The following is a 22,780-nucleotide window of genomic DNA, read 5'->3' as shown; positions in this document are numbered from 1 at the left end:
GTGCCATAGCAAAGTCTCCATAGACAGAAGACTACAATCAGTATTAAAATCATATGCATAACACACTTTACCATCTTAATGACTGAGACATCGTCACCACTACAAAAGTGGAGGAACAGCAGATGGCGAGTATTATTTTAATGAATGAGATCTACTTGAGTGAATTTTTGTCTAGGATTGTTCAGTACTATCAGTAGTAATTCAGTTAATTACTAAACAAAGAGCCTCTATTGCCACATTAATCAAGACTCCTGACAATTTTCTCTTCAAACTAGTCCTGAATATATCGTGGGATATATTCCTTTACTAATGAATCTTTTTGCTTATCTTCAGATACTTCTTACCCTAATTGAGCTTATCCTCTTCTCAATCTTGAAAATACATTTTAACTTGAAGAGCTTTTGTGATCTATTTTAAATCTCCAGCCTAAAGCAGTCTTTTCCTGGATGTCTGTGTGAAGATATGACTATACCCAGACATTACACAGAAAATGAAGAGAAGAAACACATCAATCATGTGGGCCTTTTGCACAGCTGCGTACTCTGCCAAGAACCGGGCCTTTTGCACAGCTGCATACTCCGCCAAGAACTACCTCTCCTCTCAAGGCCTCCCCCCTCCCACCTTGGCCCTGTCCGTGTGAGATGCTTTCCATCCAGGAGCACCAGCTCCACCCATATGAGATGCTTTCCATCCAGGAGCACCAGCTCCACCCAGTTAGGCTCTTCTGTCATACACACCACAGCACCCCACACTTGTCTTCAGATGATTATGTTTTTAATGGTAAAACTGTGTGACTAGTAATTAACATCTATCACTCAGATTCTGAGTCTAGGTTTCTAGAAGTTTCGACCTGCAGCCCCAGCTTGTTCAACCTGCAGCCCCAGCACTGAGTACAGGCCGTGGGACACAGTAGGTACTCCATAGATACTTGTTAAATCCATAAGTACTCGCTGAATATTTCTGAATTGCCCTGCAGTGGGCCAGCACACAGAGACACAGCAGGTAAGCAGAATAGACATGGCCCCAGTTGCTGTCTTCTTGGAGGTTATTTCCATGAGAAGGCAGACAAAAAAGAAAAAGAAAAAATTAATATGTAATTACAATTGTGATATGAAATTGACTACCATTCTTTTTTTTTTGAGATGGAGTCTCACTCTGTCACCCAGGCTGGAGTGCAGTGGCGAGATCTCAGCTCACTGCAGCATCCACCTCCCGGGTTCAAGCAATTCTCATGCCTCAGCCTCCCGAGTGGCTGGGATTACAGGCGCATGCCACAGTGTCCAGCTAATTTTCGTATTTTTAGTAGAGATGGGGTTTCACCATGTGGTCAGGCTGGTCTCAAATTCCTGACCTCAAGTGACCTGCCTGCCTCAGCCTCCCAAAGTGCTAGGATTACAGGTGTGAGCCACCACATGCCCGGCCTTGACTACCATTTTTATTTCCTCCTGGATACTACAATGAATTTTTTTAATGTTGATTTTTTCACAGATCTATACTTTTCTTTCACCTGCTTGATGCATTACACATCCCTCCTACTTTCTATTCCTCATATTAATAAATCTCGGTCGGGCACGGTGGCTCATGCCTGTAATCCCAGCACTTTGGGAGGCTGAGGCAGGCCGATCACCTGAGGTCAGGAGTTCGAGACCAGTCTGGCCAACATGGGGAAACCCCATCTCCACTAAAACTACACAAATAAGCCGGGCATGGTGACGCGTGCCTGTAATCCCAGCTACTCAGGAGGCTGAGGCAGGAGAATCGCTTGAACCCAGGAGGCTGAGGTTGCAGTAAGCCAAGATCGTGCCACTGCACTCCAGCCTGGGCGACAGAACAAAATTCCGTCTCAAAAATAAATAAATAAATAAATAAAGTAAAGAAATCTCAACTGGTCAAACCAAAGTCAGACACGTTTGAGTTGTCGGAAGACAGACTACATTACACCCTGGCTGAAATCCACCTGCCTGCAAATGTCTGAGGAAGAGGTCTTGCAACCCAAAAATAGGCTAATGGTTCTAAATAGATATTTTCTATGCATTAGGGCAAATAGAACCATTTTTTGTGTGTGTGTGCGGCAGAGCTTGCTAAAAGGGCAGGCAATTATCAACAAAGGATAACACGCACAAAAATAGTTTGAAATTCTTCTATCATATATTTTTTAAAAGAAATGTGTGGATTACAAAATAACTTTCACTAACGCTACTAATGTGTTGTTACCAAAAACATTACTTTTTATACATTTTCACAATGTAGTCTTTTAGTGACTTGTTCTATTTTTTTTGTTTTGTTTTGTTTTGTTTTTTTGACAGAGTCTTGCTCTGTAGCCCAGGCTGGAGTGCAGTGGTGCGATCTTGGCTCACTGCAACATCTACCTCCTGGGTTCAAGCAATTATCCTGCCTCAACCTCCCGGGTAGGTGGGATTACAGGTGCCCGCCACCACACCCAGCTAATTTTTGTATTTTTAGTTGAGACGGGGTTTTACCATGTTGGCCAGGCTGGTCTCGAACTCCTGACCTCAAGCGATCCACCCGCCTCGGCCTCCCAAAGTGCTGGGATTACAGGCGTGAGTCACCATGTCGGGCCTGTGACTTGTTCTTATTATAGTTTCAGCAAAAACTAACATTAGAAAAATAGTCCATGTTTAAAATTTGTTCAAAATTGTGTAGCCACAATCTAAGTGGTTCTTGAGTAGAATATCTGATATCTATGAGGATCTTTAAGAGGGAAAAAAAATAGTAATCAGCATATATTGAATTTTTGTTTTGTTTTGTTTTGTTTTCTTGAGACAGAGTCTTGCTCTGTCACCCAGGCTGGAGTGCAGTGGCGCGATCCTGGCTCACTGCAACCTCTGCCTCCCGGGCTCAAGCGATTCTCCTGCCTCAGCCTCCCGAGTAGCTGGGATTACAGGCGTGTGCCATCACACCTGGCTAATTTTTGTATTTCTAGTAGATACGGGGTTTCACCATGTTGGGCAGGCTGGCCTCGAACTCCTGACCTCATGATCTGCCCACCTCAGCCTCCCAAAGTGCTGGGATTACAGGCGTGAGCCACCGCGCCTGGCTGAAATGCTTATTATTACCAAGAACTCATTTTATGTGAGTTTTATTAAATCTTCGCAATAACTGTATCAAGGAACCATGAGCTTTGTCTTATAGATGGCAACTGAGGCTTAAATGAGGTCACCTGATTCGAGGCAATTGTGTGATCTTTCAGAATTAGTCCACATCTGGAGTGGGTTCCTAGCCAATGATACTTGAGGACTGGCCTATCACACTGAAATGAGTGCAAGCAGCAGGAAACAGCAACACCAGACTAGAAGGAATTCTTTTTGACATGCTTTTGTAATGAAGCATTTTGGTGGATATTATGTTCCGTTATGGGCTAAACTGTTTCCCCTTAAAATTCATATGCTGAAGTCCTAACTCCCAGGACCTCAGAATATGATTATATTTAGAGACAGGGTCTTCGAAGGGGGTAATTAGGTTAAAGTGAGTTTATTTGAGTGGGCCTTAATCCAAAATGACTGGGGTCATTACAAGATGAGGAAATTTAGACAGACACACACAGTTACAGAGGGAAGACCACGTGAAGACACAAGGGGATGGTGGCCATGTACAAGCCTAGGACAGAGGCTTCGGGAGGAACCAACCCAGCCAACACCTCGATTTCAGACTTCTGTGTTCCAGAATTGTGAGAAAATACGATTCTGTTGTTTAAGCCACCCAGCTGGTGGCACTTTGCTATGACAGCAAACTAATACAGTTCCTAAGTCACGAGCACTTGCTCATTCCACAGAGCTCAGAGTTCAGTGACAGTCAGGAACAGCGGCATGGCTCACCCACGCCACTTTAAGACTGTCAATGACATCTGTTCAAATAAATTTATGTTCCCATCTCCCTAGGTGAGAAGAAAAATTTGTGCATTAATATGTGGAGAATAAGTAGGAGGGAAACAGGAGAGAGTTTCAGTATAGACATTTCATTCCCCTCATCCCCTATCCTCCAAAGATAAGATGTTCCTGGGGAAAATGCCCCTGAAGTAATTTTCTCAATTCTTTCTCACACACAGCAGGCACATACCTCCCTTCTAGCCAATCTGACCCAGGGCAAGAGCTTTAATCAGGGGCAGGGAGAGGAGAGGAGGAGGCATCCCTGAGGACAGATGAGGAGAGTAAGTAAGGTGGGTGCTCACAGGCAAGGGGCTGGGGGCAGAGTGACATGGAGAGGGTTGGGAGGGAGGGAAAAGCAGCAGGGGCCCAGAAAAGTGTTTCCCTTTGCTTCCTCCCGACTCTTTTTCTTAAGAGCCAAACCGTTCAAGTGACGTGACAAGAAGAAGGAAAAAAAATGTCCAAGGATTAGGAGAATGAAAAATTAAGAGAATTTCCCTGCCCTTTTTTCCTTTTTTATACTTTCTTTCTCCAGTTCACTCTACCCTCCACCTCTCCCTTCTTTCAAAATATCCTACATCACAGGTATTCTCACTGCCTATCAATCACCTATTTTGGGACCAAAGAATGGCAAGGAGGAGAAGTACATATAAAGGGGGCTGACCACAGATGACCATACCTTCACCGCCTCCTAAATGACCATACTTTGACTGTATCGTAAACTCATCAACCATTAACAAACTTACATTTGTACATTATTTGTAGGAGACAGCTTCTGGGCTGTCTGTCAAGTCCAAACCCTCCTGCTCTGCCTCCCACCTAGAGGACTGGGACTCTGGAGCACGTCTGATCTACGTGACCCTGGCCAGGAGTCCCCTGGCCCAAGATGGGCAAATAAGTCTCTTACCTAGAAGTCTAACGTGGACTCACTACTCAATCTTTTTTAACTGCTAGTCAGTTTCCAGTTATTACAGGGAATATCAGATGTCAGTTGGTTTGAGGCTAAGGGTGTCATTTTAAAGGCAGAAATTTTGACCTACATACACACAAACAGAGAAAGCCAAAAAGAGAGAAGAATAAAAGAGACATAGAGGGAGAGGCAGTTTGTCAGAGACCAGCTGCCCCAATAAAGTAATCCTGGGTCCTGTACAACATCCATTTCTTTCTTGTTTTTGGTCCCTTGGGTTCTTCATTAAAAAGTGTGTTTTTTTGCCTAAGATGATAGGTTTGTATTTGCAACCAAAGAGCCTTGATAAAATAGTGATTTACAATTTACTAAGCACTTGCAGGTACAATAATCTCATTCGGGACTCACAGTACCCTATGGAAATGAAGAGACCAGTTTCTTTTACCTTGTGTAACAACTTAAGACATACAGGCCCTTGAACACTGGTAGCTGTCTTCTCAGCACCCAGCCACTACCCTGAAAGGATGTCCAGGTTATCCAGGAGAGAGAGGAGGACTCAAGACAGGCATTGTGAGATGAGAGACATGGAGAGAGGGGCCAGGTGAAGGAGAACTAAGACCACCCAGGCAAACTCCTGGTGAATGTTGCTGCGTGAATGACCCCAGCCAACACAACAGACAAGAGCAGAGCTGCTCTGTCAACCCATAGAATCATGAGAAAGTATACACTGTTGTTGTTTTAAGCCATTAACTTTTGGGACTGGCTTGTTACATAACAAGAGATACATGACACAGATGTTAGGCAGCTTCTCCTATATCTCAAAGCTAAATAAATACAGCTTGTCTTCAGGTCTCCTAACTGATTGCAGTGATTTATTCACTGTGCTAAGATGTGACTGAAAATGAGAAAAATAACTCAAAAGTTCCATACGTGTCATTTAAATAATAGAAAACGAATTTTAGCTCAGAACACCCAGCTGTGAAATTATCCTGTCAGCATGTAAATGAATTAAAAATATATGTACGTAAATGTGGACAGGTAGGAGACTGTTATTAAAATACTTGGTTACATGGTTACACAACGACTAAGTGCTTTTCTCCTCTGTGTTGAAAGAATTTTTTAAAAAACCTACCAAATACAGAATATACAACAATGCTCATAGCAGTATTAGTTCTAATAGCAAAAAAAAAAAAAAAAAAGAAAAAAAAAGAAAAAACTCAATTACCCAGTGAGAGGAAAAAGGACAAATCACAATATATTCATAAACAGTGAAAATAAGGAACTACAGTTTCATGCATGGATAAATCTCAAAAATATAAATAAAAATAAGTGAAAGAACAAAAACAACTTAATATCATTTATATAAAATCCCCAAAATACAACCCTTAGCAACATCTTTAGGAATACATATACAATAAAAGCAAAAATGAAAACCAAGGGAATACAAAATTCAAAATAGCAGGTTCCTTTAAGGGGAAGGAAATTGGAAACATTTGGGAAAAGGCACAGAGATGGCTCCAAACACATTGGTCATATTTCATTTCTTTTTTTTTTTTTTGAGATGGAGTTTTACTCCTGTTGCCCAGGCTGGAGTGCAATGGCGCAATCTCGGCTCACTGCAACCACCATCTCCCAGGTTCAAGCGATTCTCCTGCCTCAGCCTCCCGAGTAGCTGGGATTACAGGCATGCGCCACCATGCCCAGATAATTTTGGTATTTTTAGTAGAGACAGGGTTTCTCCATGTTGGTCAGGCCAGTCTCAAACTCCCGACCTCAGATGATCCACCTGCCTCGGCCTCCCAAAGTTCTGGAATTACAGGCATGAGTCACTGCGCCTGGCCCATATTTCATTTCTTAACCTAGGTGGTAGATACATGCGTGTATTTTAAAACAACCTTACCGCACATCTGCGATAAACAGCTTTTGGAATTTGTAAAATATTTCATGATAAAAACACACTTTTAAAAACAACCAAAGAATCTAGCAAAGGAAAATTAGATTTTCCAGATATACGTGCTTATTTCTAATACACAAAAATCAATCTAGCTCCCAAATGCTTAATATTATTTTTAAATAAAAAGGACACACTATAAAGATATATACTCACAATTATACAGAAATAATGGCAAAGCCTCCTATAATTCATAACTCATCAAAATTGATACCAAAGGAAAAATATTTATTTAAATGTAGTGCTTAAAATATTTCATTTAGGCCAGGCATGGTGGCTCATGCCTGTAATCCCAGGACTTTGGGAGCCCAAGGCAGGGGAACTGCTGGAGGCCAGGAGTTTGAGACCAGTCTGGGCAACGTAGCAAGAACCCATCTCTAATTTTAAAAAGCTCCCTGAAGGGTAAGGCACCAAAAAAGAAAAAATAAAATTTCATTTGGCCCCTTTCAGTTAGCCTTTTGGGACCCACCTGTATAATACCTGTTATACCTTCCCACCAACAAAATTCCCTTTAAACTGAGGACACAGGTGCCTGTCATTCCAAGTGAGGGCCTGGTGAGTGACCTGGACTTCCCATCAATCTGCCTGTCCTGGATAAGGATCCCTGACAGGACCACACTGTGTGCTAAGAGACCCATACTTGTCTCTGGCAGAGCTGACTGCATCAGGAACAGTCAGCTGACATAAAGCCAACCAGTCATGGTCTGCCACCTGCCTGCCTCTCCAGCTTTATTCCTACTACTCTCCTTTGAGATCAATGCATTTGCTGTATCTTTCCCTCATGGCACCTTCCACAATTCCAAATAATCATACGTTTATTTCCATGATTACTCTTTGATACCTGTCTTTCCTCCTAAACTGTAAGCTCCATAAGAGTAGAAACAGGTCTTCGCTCATTATACACCCACTTTGAGCAGACCCAAAATTAAAACAAAGGAATCAAAGCTATAAGAGAATCTCATGTATCCTCAAAGAGGAAAACACCAAAAAATGCTACAATAAATTTGACAAGTTTAAGGAGTTTATAGAAACATACCTGAATGAAGTTGAATTTTCCCAATAACACCTTCTACCAACCCCAAACAAATGGGATTCCAGGCAAGAAGTAGATCAGTAGCTAAAATAAAATAGGAAGCAGTGATGAGAAAACATTCACCAGAAAATATATTAAAACAGTATCTTTAGCAGTGTATTGAAAAAAAAATCAATGTCCCAAAAAAGCAGTATGAATATCCAAATGGAATACATTACCATAAAGCAATTTGTGACAAAGTATTAAATGTGAGGCCTGAATAAGGCTTGGGATACAATAAGGCTTCGGACAGTTAAGGGGAGAGCAGTAACATTCAGAAACTCTTCCCAGATAGGAAGCAGTACCTTGGCGCCCTACAGTGGAGGAACAGGGCCATTACACTACAAGAGGGCAAACGGAGGAGCTGCGTGTGGTCCTACAGCACAGGATCCAAAGACAGGGCCTAAGAAATTGCCACAGAGCTGTCCACTTACTGGATCACACTCTGGAAAATACATTTTCCCGAAGATGCTTATACCAAACAAAGAAATCCGGAAAGCAACTGCTCTTTTATCTGACTTCCAGGACAAATACAATAGGAACTGTTTCCGTTTGAGTGCCTTCTACGTGCCAGGCATCTCAATCAGGGTTCCTCATCTAAACCACAGAACAGTGATTTGTTTTGGGTGACAGTTTTCTCACTTCTTCCATATGAGAAATTAGATGACACAAGCTGGTTCCATTCTAGACACACAAGAGAGAAGCAAATTCATTACATGCAACGGATGCCTAAGGACAGGGTTTATTCTCTTGTGTGACCCAGATTGCAAAAGGTTATATACGTGGTAATAAACATAACATTTGTGGTAGTTCAAAAGGTGAAGATTAGCAAGAATGAAAACAATATTTGTCTTGGCAGAAAATTAAAATTACATTTTCATTATTATCATTTACAATTTATTTTAGTGAAACTTACACTCAATCTGTAACTCACAGAGTAATTATACACTTAATAGTTTAGCCTCCAAATTCATTTGAGTTTTGACTATTGCATCTTGAATGTCTTTGTTATGATACATTCAATGGAAGGCAAAAAAAGTTGACTTGTTTTTGGCTGGACGTGGTGGCTCATGCCTGTAATCCCAGCACTTTGGGAGGCTGGGGAGGGTAGATCGCCTGAGGTCAGGAGTTCGAGACCAGCTGGCCCACATGGTGAAACCTCATCTCTACAAAAATTAGCCAGGCATGGGGGCACGCGCCTGTAGTCCCAGCTACTCAGGAGGCTGAGGCAGGAGAATCACTTGAACCTAGGAGGTGAAGGTTGCAGCGAGCCAAGATCGCACCACGGCACTCCAGCCCAGGCAACAGTGCGATACTGTTTTTATTGCAAGAATTAAAGCAAAATAAGAAATTTATTTTTTAAAGGCTATTATAATACATTATCATTTCTAATCTTGACAACTCTGAGTTTAGTTTAAGGAGTCTCACTTTACAGATGAGGAAACAAATGCTGAGAAAAGTAAAACATGGTCAGGTCATACAATGGATTGGATCAAGGCGGCTACCAAAAACCAGGTCAGCCTGACGCTTAGCCCCTGCTCTAAACCTTTCTGTTACAGTGTCCCCTTCAGAAATTATACGTGGAACTAATCAGTAAGGCAGTGATTTTTAAATAACATGTACTATAAAATCAAAGAAAAAAAATAATCACCTATCCCACCACCCAGAGACAACTTCTTCAGCTACATTTCAGGGCATTTGTTTCTATACATACCAAACTGCAGCGCTATAAATAAGCATTACTGATGGCAGCCGCAGCCTGTCTGGATGCATCCGGGGAGGCGCGGCCAGGGCTGCGCCCTCCATGGAGCCAGCAGGGCAGAAAACAAGTGGGAGCGCTGCCCCCTACCAAGTTGGCAGGGCTCCTGGCACAGCTGCAGCCAGCAGAGGCTCCAGACCTGGGCATTCCTGTACTCTCAGCTACCCAGGAAGACCCTCTTTCCCCACAGGCTCAGAAGTGCCTGCTCCCACTCCCTGCTCCCAGCACCTGCTCTGGTGCAGAGCAAGTTGTGGCCGAGCCTGGGGACCATCACGACCGAGTCGGGTGTGCACAGGCTTGGACACTGCTGTCACACCAGCTCCCTGCCGCCTCAGCCCCCTCTGGACTTCGGGTGCCGATAAGCGTGGGAGAGAGGCCAGCAGGGGTGAGGGCAGCTCCAAGTGGGCCTGCAGGCACCCCTCAGCCCAAACAGCTTGGGCAGTGGAGGGAGACAGACACAGGTTCCTGTCCAGAAAGGGGCAGATCACAGGTAAAACCCCACCTTCAAGCCAGGGACAACCTGAAGCCTGGGGTCTGAGCTGCAGGTTCCGGGTGGAGTCCGTGAGCTGGAGTAAGAACTCAGGGTGCTTTCTCCAGGCCGTCCGTGGCCTCCCATGGACCAATCAGCACACACTTCCTCCATTCTGAGCCCATAAAAATCCCGGACTCAGCCAGACTCACAGATGTCCAGACCACCAGCTGCGGGAGGGAGCTGCCCGCTTCTGGTCTCCTCATTGGATGACCTGCCTGCAAAAAGGAGCTACCCACTTCAGGTCTCCTGAGAGCTCTTCTGGGGCTCAATGAAGCTGCTCTCTGCCTTGCTCACCCTCCAGTTGTCCACATACCTTGCGTACCTCATTCTTCCTGGACACGGGACCCCTGAATGGTGGGACTGAAAAAGCTGTAACACAAACAGGACCAAAACACGCCCCCTGCTCACCAGGTTGTGGGCAACAAGGAGGAAAGGGCTGCGGCCCTTCGGGAACACCAGACCTAGGGGCTCTCCGAGCCAGGGCTGTGACAGTGGGGCTCTGCAGTTCCTGGCATCTCCAAGCTTCTGGGCATCACTGCATTCCCCAGTACCTGCAGCAGAAACTGCTTGTGGTACACCTGGTCCAGCCACAGCCTTGCACAAAGCCAGTGCCTGTACCGGTGCCTGGAGCTGCCTGCCCTGCCACGGCTGGCACACCTGGCTGTGCATAGTGTCTGGACCGTGCACGCTCGCTCATACACTACTCGCCACTCCGCACCTGACTTGCCGTTGGCAGGCATGGGATCCGGGCTGGTAGTGCAAGCCCAGCACAGCTTGCCGAGCCAAGACGGTGGAAAAAGCCCAGTGGACCCGAGGAAAACTCAGGCAAAATCGCCACTGGCCACAGAAGTGTCCAGGTAGAAAAGCAACACCCTAAGGATCCCATGACATTACAGTTTTTTAAGTAATTTTTTCTAACATTTCTAACATAGTTTTTCTAAAATTTCATGAGTATTTTCTTCTTTAAAGTATTCTTCAAGATTATAACTTCATGGTGACATAATTTTCCACTTAAGGAAGTACTTCCTCAAAGAAAGCGTTTAAGTGATTTGAAGTTTTTCCCCCATCATAAAAAACACTGTGATAAATGATGAATATTATGCAAATATTTGCCTCTCTAATTAATAGCTTTTGGATAGATTCCTGGGAATTAAATTAATAGGTTAAAACCTTAAAAATGTAAACTTCTCAAATAATACCAAATTGTTTGCTACAAAGGTTACATACCAAGTTAGATTTCTGCCAGAAGCATATGAATTTCTTTTTTGAATTAAAAAAAAATTTTTTTTAAAGCAAGGCCAGGCACAGTGGCTCACGCCTGTAACCCCAACACTTTGGGAGGCCAAGGTGGGTGGATTGCTTGAGGCCAGGAGTTCAGCCTGGCCAACATGGTAAAACCCCATCTCTACTAAAAATACACAAAAAATTAGCTGGGCGTGGTGGTGCGTGCCTGTAATCCCAGCTTCTTGGGAGGCTGAGGCATGAGAATTGCTTGAACCAGGAATGGAGGCTGTGGTGAACTGAGATCATACCACTGCACTCCAGCCTGGGGGACAGAGCAAGATTCTGTCTCAAAAAAAAAAATTAATAATTTTGAGTTAAAAATTTAGAATTTATCTAATTTTGCTAATTTGATGGCATCTGGCATCTATTGCCTAACATGATGTTTATTTCCTTTCTATTGCTGATAAGATTAAACACTTAATTATAAAATTGGCTGCTTATGGCCGGGCATGGTGGCTCGTGCCTATAATCCCAGCACTTCGGAAGGCCGAGGCGGGAGGATCACTTGAGGTCAGGAGTTCGAGACCAGCCTGGCCAACATGGAGAAACCCCATCTCTACTAAAAATACAAAAATTAGCTGAACATGTTGGCACACGCCTGTAATCCCAGCTACTTGGGAGGCTGAGGCACAAGAATCGCTTGAATCCGGGAAGTAGAGGTTGCTGTGAGCTGAGATTACGTCACTGCACTCAACTGCAGCCTGGGCGACAGAGCAAGACTCTGTCTCAAAAAAAAAAAAAAAAAAAAAATTTTTGGCTGCTTATATGTCATGTCATCTTCTGTGACTTTCTTGTTCATGCCTCCTAATTTTTCTTTATATCTTTCATTGACTTACAAGTTCCTTTCACATTAAGGACTTCAACTCTTTGACATGTTTGCAAATATTTTCAGTTTTTAATTTTTATATCTTTTGGCTTACAAAGCTGTTCCTTAGTATCAGTTACCGTATTTACTGATTTCATCTGTTAGTTGTTAACTACTTAACCCTAATGCCAGTGGAATAAAGATACCCTGATTTCTTTCCAAATAGTGAGCCAGAATCCCTGTATCAGGCAGACCATGTCTCAACATCTGCCAACACAGATGCCCCTGCTAAGGAAAGAGCTCCAGCTACCCAGAACCCTACCACCTTGACCTTAGATGAACAGACCACAGTTGTAGGACTCTATCCCTTGGGTACCAAATAAGCTTTAGGAATACAGAAAAGGAAGGAAAAAACAGAGTTAAAGCAGTCACGGAGAGTCATGTAGAAGAAGTGGCGCATCAGGCACAAGGACAGCAGCAAGAAAAATAATACAGCAGACAAAAAAGTACAAGATTTGTTCTGGTATGTGTCCCATCATTGGAGAAACACATATCAAGTACTTGCCAGGAACCAGACACTGTATCACGTTAAGATGATACAAAAATAATGAAGCAAACAGTGTAAATAACAGAAGACCAGTAGGTACACTGGAGATATGAATTGATAATGCTAGAAAAGTAAACTAAGGCCAACTGTGGAAAAACTTGAATAAACAGTAATGAGCCTGGTCGGGCACGGTGGCTCACACATGTAATCCCAGCACTTTGGGAGGCCGAGGCGGGTGGATCACAGGTCAGGAGTTCAAGACCAGGCTGACCAACATGGTGAAACCCCATCTCTACTAAAAATACAAAAACTAGCCGGGCATGGTAGCGCATACCTGTAATCCCAGCTACTCAGGAGGCTAAGGCAGGAGAATCGCTTGAACCCAGGAGGTGGAGGTTGCAGTGAGCCGACATCACGACACTGCACTCCAGCCTGGCTAACAGAGTGAGGCTTCATCTCAAAAAAAAAAAAAAGGAATGAGCCTGAGCTTCCTGGAGACCATGGCAAGCAGATAATAACATAAGTAAAATAAGATTACGGCCAGGGATTACATCACAAGGTTGATGTAACTAAGGAAACCTTACCCAAAAGTTAAATCGTGTTTTCAGTCGTTCAGAAGGTCCATTGTAAGAGATACTTCTACATCAAGACCTAGTGAACACATAGATGTATGTAAGTACCAGAAACAAAAGTTTCATGAAATAGTATTTGAAAAGAGGTGGAGATTGGGAGTAAGAAACCCACTTGGGTTACTGCAAAAGTCTTGGCTTGAAATGACATGAAAGGTCATGGAAAAAAAGAGATCGAGAAAAAAAAAAAGAAAAAATAACAAAAAAAGATTTAAAAACAAAAAACAAAAAAAGAAAAAGAGCTTAGGGAGTGAGCTGGTAGTGGGTGAAGAATCCACAGGAGGAGATGAACATGAAAGTCCTCAAAAGAAGCTATGTGGAGGATGGGGAGAGGGGAAATCAAAGATGACACTCACTGAGGCACCTATTCTCTCCTGAGTGGGAAAGAACAAGAGGGAGCATGGCAGAAAGGATAGCGTATACAGCAGCTGAAAGGAAGGGCCGATGAGAACCTCCTTATTCAATACCCTTTTCCATCTTTGGCATTGTGAACCATGTAAATGCATCATCCAGTCAAGAAAATAAGATTTCGACTTTAAAAAAAATAGAAAAAAAACTATAAAAATGTCTGTGTTGTGGTCTAATGACTAAAAACAATAGTCATTAGTAGTCGAGAATGAAAACCAGTTAAACCCATAAGACTGAGTTCATGATGAGATGATCAAGAAGAAATAACTGGATTTAAGAACGAGAGGAGGGACTAGGCTCAGTGGCTCATGCCTGTAATCCCAGCATTTTACGAGGCTGAAGCAGGATGATTACTTGAGGTCAGGGGTTTGAGACCAGCTTGGGCAAGACAGCAAGATCCCCTGCCTCTACAAAATATTAACCAGGTGTGGCGGCACGCACCTGTAGTCCCAGCTACTCAGGAGGCTGAGGCAGGAGGATCACTTGAGCCCAGGAATTTGAGGCTGCAGTGAGCTCTGATGGTGCCACTGCACTCCAGCCTGGGGGACAGAGCGAGACTCCATCTCAAAATAAAACAAAAACAAGAAAGAGATAAGATGATGAAAAAGGAAAAGAAGACAGATGACAAAAAAAATGCTACAGGTATAAAAGCTAACCTTGGAAAGGAAAGAAGATACTATTTTTTTCTTCTAAGTCTGGAAAAAAAGATGAAAGGCTAAACACAGAAATGGAGAAGAGAAGCAGATGGGTGTATCCTATGCCCTTGACTCAGTAAAAACAGGAGTCAAAGTCGTCTTTGTTTTAGCAAGGGGAAGGACGGAGGAGTAATGGGGCACTGGAGGCTAGGTGTGGGAAAGGAATTTGACAAGTCAATTTGCAAGTGTTCTATGTGTGCTTGAAATGCATGTATATTTTTTAACTCAGTGTTGTCAAGAAAAAGGGGGGGAGTCAATCCATCAGTGGGTCATCAAATCAATTTCTTATAAAGAGATCAGCATTAATAGCACTAAAACAGAATAGAAGAGAAAACAAAAACCACAGTGCATGGAGAAATATTTAATGAAACTTTTGTTTCTGGTACAGCCTTGTGAATTATTTTGTTCAACCCCTCTATGTACTTGCTAATTTTTCTGACTGCTTCACCTGTTAGTTTTTGAGAGAGGTCTTACTTTTTAAAATCTCATGCTTTATTTTCTTCCTTATTTTTATATCTCTCAGGATTATTATATTTTCCTGGTGAACTGCTCTGCTTATCAGGACGTAATAACTGGTTTTATTTCAAATAATACTTTTTGCCCTAAAGTCTAGTTGGTATAACATTAATATTGTGAAAGAAACACATTAGGCATTAAAAAGGGATAAATATGAATATTGCTAACTACCTGTCCACCTCCCACAGCCTTGGGAATAAAGTCCAAATTCCTTGGAAAGGCTTGTGAGACCCTGCATAGGCTAGTCCTTTCCATCCCCCGCCGCCCCCCGCCCCCAGCAACCTAGCCTTCAGTCATCCTGAACTATGTGCAGCCTGGGCCTGGAATCCGACTCCCCACCCACTTCTGCCTGCCCTTCATTCCAGACTTAGAACAAGGGTCAGTCCTCTTCCCGGACACATTCCCCACTCCACCCACACCCAGCAGAGCTGACCAGACTCTCTCGTGTGGATCCCCTAAACCCTGTGCATATTCCCATCACGGCATCTTACTTTGGTTTAGTGCATGTCATTACTGACTTGCCTGTCTCCTTGACTGAACAGGAACTCATGAGGAAGAGGAAGCTCACTTAAACCTTGTCTCCTCGAGCTTCTGTTCCCAGTGCATGGTACACAGAAGGCTCCCAAATGGATAGGTAAACATATGATGTAGAAAGGGGGGAGGCAAGTTGAAATCAGATCATTTGCACAGAATCAAGTTGGAAGGATTTACTACTTAAGGTGGCAAAAGTCAAGTCATCTCATCTGGTCTATTTGAGACAAAGACATTAAAGCTGGCATAGGTAAAGTAACTGCCCAACACTGCACAGCTTGTTAACATCAAAACACTTTCCCACTCTCAGACTAGGGCTCTTTCTTTCTTTCTTTTTTTCTTAGCCAGATGGAGTTTCACTCTTGTCGCCCAGGCTGGAGTGCAATGGCGCGATCTCGGCTCATGGCAACCTCCACCTCCCGGGTTCAAGCAATTCTCTTGCCTTAGCCTCCCAAGTAGCTGGGATAACAGGCCTGTGCCACCACGCCGGGCTAATTTTGTATTTTTAGTAGAGACGAGGTTTCACCATGTTGGTCAGACTGGTCTCAAACTTGCGACCTCAGGTAATCCACCCACCTCAGCCTCCCAAAGTGCTGGGATTACAGGCGTGAGCTACCGCACCAAGCCAGACCAGGGCTCTTTCTAACACCATAAGTTTCTCTACCAAATTCTTTCTGGTGCAATTCTCTCATGTTTGTATGGGGCTTTCAGCTCACCACCATCATCCCAGGTACTCCAAAATGCCTTTTCTTCTTGCCAAGTCCTATTGGATGTATCTCCTCAATAACTGATGAATCTTTCACTTCTCTTGACCCCTACTGCTACTATCCTTGCCCAGGGCCAAGACCTTCACCATCTTGATCATTTAAAAAGCTGTTGTCTGGCCAGGCGCAGTGCCTCATGCCTGTAATGCCAGCACTTTGGGAGGCCAAGGCAGGTGGATCACGAGGTCAGGAGTTCAAGACCAGCCTGGCCAAGATGGTGAAACCCTGTCTCTACTAAAAATACAAAAAAAAATTAACCAGGCATGGTGGCGAGCGCCTGTAATCCCAGCTACTCGGGAAACTAAAGCAGAGAATTGCTTGAACCCAGGAGGCAGAGGTTGCAGTGAGCTGAGATCGCGCCACTGCACTCCAGCCTGGACAACAGAGCAAGACTCTGTCTCAAAAAATAAATAAATAAATAAGTAAAATAACAAATAAAAAGCTGTCGTCGGGCCGGGCGCAGTGGCTCTATGCCTGTAAACCCAGCATTTTGGGAGACCAGAATGAGGCTGAAGAACTTGAGGCCAGGAGTTTGAGACCAGTCTGGCCAACATAAGGAAACCCCATCTCTACTAAAAATACAAAAATTAGCCAGGCATGGTGGCAAGCACCTGTAATCCCAGCTACTTGGGAGCACCAGGTGGGAGAATTACTTGAACCTGGGAGGCGGAGGTTGCAGTGAGCTGAGATCTGACTAATCGGCAACAGAGTGAGACTCCATCTCAAAAAAAATAAATAATGGCCAGGCACGGTGGCTCACGCCTGTAATCCCAACACTTTGGAAGGCTGAGGTGGGTGCATCACCTGAGGTCAGGAATTTGAGACCAACCTGGCCAACATGGTGAAACCCTGTCTCTACTAAAAACACAAAAATTAGCCAGGCATACTGATGAGCACCTGTAATCCCAGCTACTTGGGAGGCTGAGGCAGGAGAACGGCTTGAACCCAGGAGGCGTAGGTTGCAATGAGCCAAGATCACGCCACCGCACTCCAGCCTGGGTGACAAGAGCAAAACTCCACCTCAAGAAAAAATAAAAATAAAAATTAATAAATAAAAATAAAAAGCTGTTGTTGGCCTCTAGCAGGCTGCTTAACACATAGCAGACACTCAGATGTCTACTGAAGGCAAAGAAGACTCTAAATAGTTCGGTACTGCTGGCCATGCAGAATAAGACAGGCAGCAGGAAGAATGAGGCTGAAGAACTAAACAGGAACCCACTCAGCGGGACAACAGGTAGTAAATTCAGGAGCCGCTTCCTCCAGCAGGGCAGATTTGGATTTGAGATAGAACACAGGACAAATCTGTAGAGGATGAACATGAAGGGGCCTGAAGCCAGAGAGCCAGGTGACAGGAAAGAATGTGCAAGGGTGACCTGGGGCTGACTGTAGAACTGGAAAGCTGGACAGAATTCAGCTACTTGGATGTGCTATAGATGTAGTCTGCATTTGGTGTCCTGGGTGAAGAATCCTAGCTCTACTACAGTCTCTGAACCCCTCTCAGCTTCAGTTTCCTCCTTCGTAAACAGAATTCCATCTAACTTAGCCGGACACCTGTAGTCCCAGGTTTTCATGAGGATTATGTGAAAAGTGTCCAGCATCCGTCACATAATAAATGTTAGTAACTTTCACATCAAGTTGAGAAATGTGTCGGTATTTAAAACTCCAGGCTCCTACCATTCAGTAACCTCTCCATAATTTAAGGGTCTTCATATGGCTTCAAAGAAAAAAGTATGGGGCCGGGCACAGTGGCTCGCACCTGTAATCCCAGCACTTTGGGAGGCCGAGGCAGGAGGATGATGAGGTCAGGAGTTTGAGACCAGCCTGGCCAACATGGTGAAACCCTGTCTCTACTAAAAACACAAAAATTAGCTGGGCGTGGTGGCAGGTGCCTGTAATCCCAGCTACTCGGAAGGCTGAGGCAGGAGAATCACTTGAAACCAGAAGGCGGAGGTTGCAGTGAGCCAAGATGGCACCACTGCACTCCAGCCTGGGCGAAAGAGTGAAACTCCGTCTCAAAAAAAAAGAAAAAAGTATGAAAGAAAAAACCCAACTTCAATACATTTTTCAATTATTAAACCTCATGGTAGGACCATAATTCCTGAAAGCCTTCTCAGAGTAATAAATGCTTCACGCAAATATCTTAATGCCTAGATATGCCCCAGAATTCTATTTTCTCAGAATGGGAAACATTGACCTGCAGCTCTGATACAGCATAAAACTGGGCATCCAGCATTCAGTCCCAACAACCAAATTCTGGTCCAAATGGTAAATCGAGCATGACTGCCAACTTCCTGCCCTGCCCCCACACCCGCTACATACACAGGAGAGAGGGAGAATCTAGAAAAGGCAGAATCTCAAGGGAGGTAAAAACATGCTTGGGAAAGACATGGATACTGGTAAACTCCAGTTCCATATGTGAGTAAGTACGAGGTCCTAAGGCTGGGGAAACTACAGAAGAATATAAATAGAAAGTGTAAATTTTAATGGCAACAATACCTGACAAAATTTCAGTTATCCAATAGAAAATAGGGGGAAAAAAATTAAGAAAAGCATAATAAATGGAAAACATAAATAAAAGGTAGAAATAACTTCTAATACATGTGTAGTTACAATAAATGTAAACAGTTTCAACTAACCAATGAAAAGACAGACTACTGGCTGGGTGTGGTAGCTTACACCTGTAAACCAACACTTTGGGAGGCTGAGACAGGCAGATTGCTTGAGCCCAGGAGTTCAAGACCAGTCTGGGCAACATGGCAAAACACCGTCTCTACAAAAAATACAAAAAATTAGCCAGGCACCTGTAGTTCCAGCCACCTAGAAGGCTAAAGTGGGAGGATCACCTGAGCCCAGGAGGTCAAGGATGCAGTGACCCATGATCACGCCACTGCACTCCAGCCTGTGGCAAATGAAGACCCTATCTCAAAAAAAATAAAGAAATAAATACAGACAGACTATTAAGTCTGAATCCCTCCATCAGTTTATTTAATTCTATGGCTATTTACAGTTTACCACTACATACCTGCAGTCCAGCATAGCAGGCACTCATTCAATAGTTATTGAACAAAATTTAAAAAATAAGCATCAGATAATAAAAATAAGTTTTTCCTACCAATTGCTTATTTTCATTGACGTGTAATAAGAATACCATCTAAAGTTTTTATTGTTTTTGAAGTTAGCCCCAAAATATCAGTCTTTGCTATGCAGGCACTTTTATTTATGTATTTATTTTCTTCTTTTATACAAACCAGGAATGAGCTTGGATTTTTAATTTCAGGTGCTTTTAATAATAAAAGCATTTATCTTTCAATAAATATTATACATGATTAGAATATGGTTGCTCAAAATGAAAGACTCACCTAAAACTTCTGGGCAATTTTTTTTTTCCCCTTGAGACAAGGTCTCACTCTGCTACCCAGACTGAAGTGCAGCAGCTTGATCATAACTCACTGCAGCCTCCAACTGGACTCAATCCTCTCACCTCAGCTTCCCAAGTAGCTGGGAATACAGGCACACGCCATGATGCCCACCTCATTTTTTTTTTTTTTTTCTTAGTAGAGATAAGGTCTATCTATATTGCCCAGGCTGGTCTCAAACTCCTGGACTCAAGTGATCCTCCCACGTCAGCCTCCCAAAATGCTGGGATTACAGGCATGAGCCACCATGCCTGGCCTGGGCAATTTAAATTATCTTGAAATTTTTATATTATCTTGAAAACTCTAGCAGGTACACAAAACTTCTCATACTAATATAGAGATAAGAAACACAAAACAATAGAGGAAGGCCTGAAGCAGGTACTGTAACTGACACAAGAAGGGAGACTGTGTGTGTTGTGTCGAGCTGCTCTGACTTTGCTGCCTGGTATAGCGCCTGGCATACAGCTGACACTTCAAAATATGTGTGTGTGTGTGTGTGTGTGTGTGTGTGTGTGTGTGTGTGTGTATTTAAAATCTGTGGCTCTTCACTAAAGAAATAAAACAAGTTGGCATTAAAGAGTCTGTCTGTACAGAGGACATGTGTAGACAGTATTATTCCAGGCATATGCAGCAAATGCCCTTAGTAGTAGATATCCTGCTGATCATATTAATGGCTACTCTGGGGGCAGAAGGCACTGGAATGGCAGAGAAAATGGCCAGCGGGCTCATACTATCCTTCTGCAAAGAATAACCATGTAACTGATCTAATCCAACAAATGTATTGTTTTCTAATCTTTCCTTCAGAAGGTATACTCTAACGTGGCATACAAATTCAAAAAAAGAAAAATTTAAAATTCACAAATAAATTGTAAAATTTAAGATCATCAACGTTATCTATAAGGAAAAGAGTTGCTTACAAATTACAAAAGTATAGCCTTTTTGAAATAATGCCAAATTTTAGTGAAATAATAATGCAACATACACCCTAAGTCATAAGTATTTGCAATAAGCTCAATTGTTTGACCCATCAGGTCAACATTTTCACTCTTATTTCAGATCCATTTGGCAGTACATGGCTTCTATTTTCATATGCCCTCCTCTTCCTGGTACACAGAAAACAAGTGATTAAGTACTGTGTGCCTGCACAGAGCATGAGTCACTCATTCCAAGATGGAAGAATGAAGGCACTCCCTCAGCCCAAGAACAAGCCTGGGTTTTAAAGCACAGCTGCTGAAGCCTATAGGCACTTTCACTGTGTCTTAAAAGAAAAAAAAAAGGTATCAGAGTATGCATAAATAATCAGACCCATATTTCATTTCCTGCTAAAGACAAAGGATATTACGGCTCTAAAAAGACAATCACCAACACAAAATCAAACAGATAAGGAAAAGGGTTTTAGAATGAGAAACTAAAAGTTCCAATTGTTAGCTAATTTATGCTTTAATTCTCAGAATTAGGCCAGGAAAACAGGGTAAGGAATAATTTGATTCAGGTGCTATCTTATAAATGCAAAGTTTGATACACATTTCCTTGAACTCTCTAATGGTAATTATTCTCCAGCATTCCACAAGCTAAAGAGCTAATCCAATTTAGAAGTTCTAGCGCTGGTGATTTCCCAGTCTTAAATCTAATTCAGGGTTATCAGTGCTGGCTGCTCATTATCATCATCTAGGAGCTTTATAATACTAATCCCTGAGCATCAGAGATGGTCTCAATTGGTTAGGGCGGGGCCCTGGTATAGGTATTCTTTAAATCTCCCCCTGGTGATTCTACTGTACAGCCAGCTTGAGAATCACTGGTCTAAATGATTATATATAGGTCACTGGGAAGGACCTGTATTAGTAACTTGGTCTTATCAGTCTGACTGAAAGATGATGCCTGTAGCACACACAACTTTAAACTCTCACGTAATAAAGTAATACAAACTGCATAAAGATCTCGTAATATAGGGAGGTGGCATAAAAGCTAGTCTAAACTAGCAGAAGGAAATACACTTCAAAAAGTAACCACAAGAATATTTAAAAGATTAAAGATACCACCTAGAAAAGAAACTTAATTTCCAGGCCAGGCACAGTGGCTCATGTCTGTAATCCCAGCACTTTGGGGGGCCCAGAGAGGAGGATCACTTGAGCCCAGGGGTTTGAGACCAGCCTGGACAACATAGCAAGACTCTGTCTCTATAAAAAATGTTTTTAAAAAATTAGCCAGGTGTGGTGGTGCCCACATGTAATCCTAGCTATTCAGGAGGCTGAGGCGGGAGGATCACCCGAGCCCAGGAGTTCGAGGCTGCAGTGAGCTATCCCACATTCCAGCCTGGGTGGCAGAGCAAGACCCTGTCTCTAAAAAAATTAAAAATTTCTAGACATTTTTATTTAAAAAGGGATCTAATTACAGCACAGCAAGACAGCCACAAAGTTTTGATCATCATGAAGGAAATTAGAAATTGGTTCTTAAACTCTACAATATCCAAACACAAAATTGTTGATTCTCTATATGAAGCATAAAGTCCTAACTGTCACATCTCAAGAAAAGACCCAAAGCAACTCAAAAAGGAACAGAGGACAACTAAACAAAAGGACTTTCATGAAAGGTCCCACAATGTAATTAGGACATTTCAGCCTAGGAGGACCTGATGGAAATGAATACAACTATGAAAGGTATAGACTTAACTGTATACCACTTAATACCAGTACAGGAAACCTACACATTTAAAAGTCATGGTTCGGGCTGGGTGCAGTGGCTCATGCCTGTAATCCGAGAACTTTGGGAGGTTGAGGCAGGAGGACTGCTTGAGGCCAGGAGTTCAAGACTAACCTGGCCAACATAGTGAGACCCCGTCTCTATTATTTAAAAAATAGAAAAGTCATGGTTTGGGAATGAAAAAGGAAGTACAGCTTAAATTACAACTTTCCAAACTCATTACCTTAAGAACCTGAAAGTAACAACCACCTCAAACAAAGATTAGATAAATCCTTGGGTGATGCATTCATAATGCATTCATAATGCATCACCCAAGAAATATGGCAATGTGTTGGGATATATCCCTCACCTTTTGCTGTCCCCAAAACTGTCTTTTGATA

At 43.0% G+C, this 22,780-nt stretch overlaps 1 protein-coding gene across 3 annotated transcripts in view; it reads right to left on the bottom strand.

The window, feature by feature from the left end:
• The window catches only part of INPP5F (inositol polyphosphate-5-phosphatase F), a 103,500-nt gene that overhangs the window by 70,636 nt on the left and 10,084 nt on the right, over window positions 1–22,780 (bottom strand). For all 3 annotated transcript variants that reach the window (XM_508074.8, XM_016919492.4, XM_054660535.2), the window contains exon 2: window positions 7,779–7,859. In XM_508074.8, coding sequence (XP_508074.2) covers window positions 7,779–7,859 — 81 coding nt within the window. The remainder of the gene's footprint in view (window positions 1–7,778; window positions 7,860–22,780) is intronic.

The sequence above is a fragment of the Pan troglodytes genome, chromosome 8, assembly GCF_028858775.2.
Source record: "Pan troglodytes isolate AG18354 chromosome 8, NHGRI_mPanTro3-v2.0_pri, whole genome shotgun sequence".
In the NCBI taxonomy this organism is placed as follows: Eukaryota; Metazoa; Chordata; class Mammalia; order Primates; family Hominidae; genus Pan; species Pan troglodytes.
Note: the sequence above shows the minus strand (reverse complement) of the source record. Positions and strands in the feature narration are given on the sequence as shown.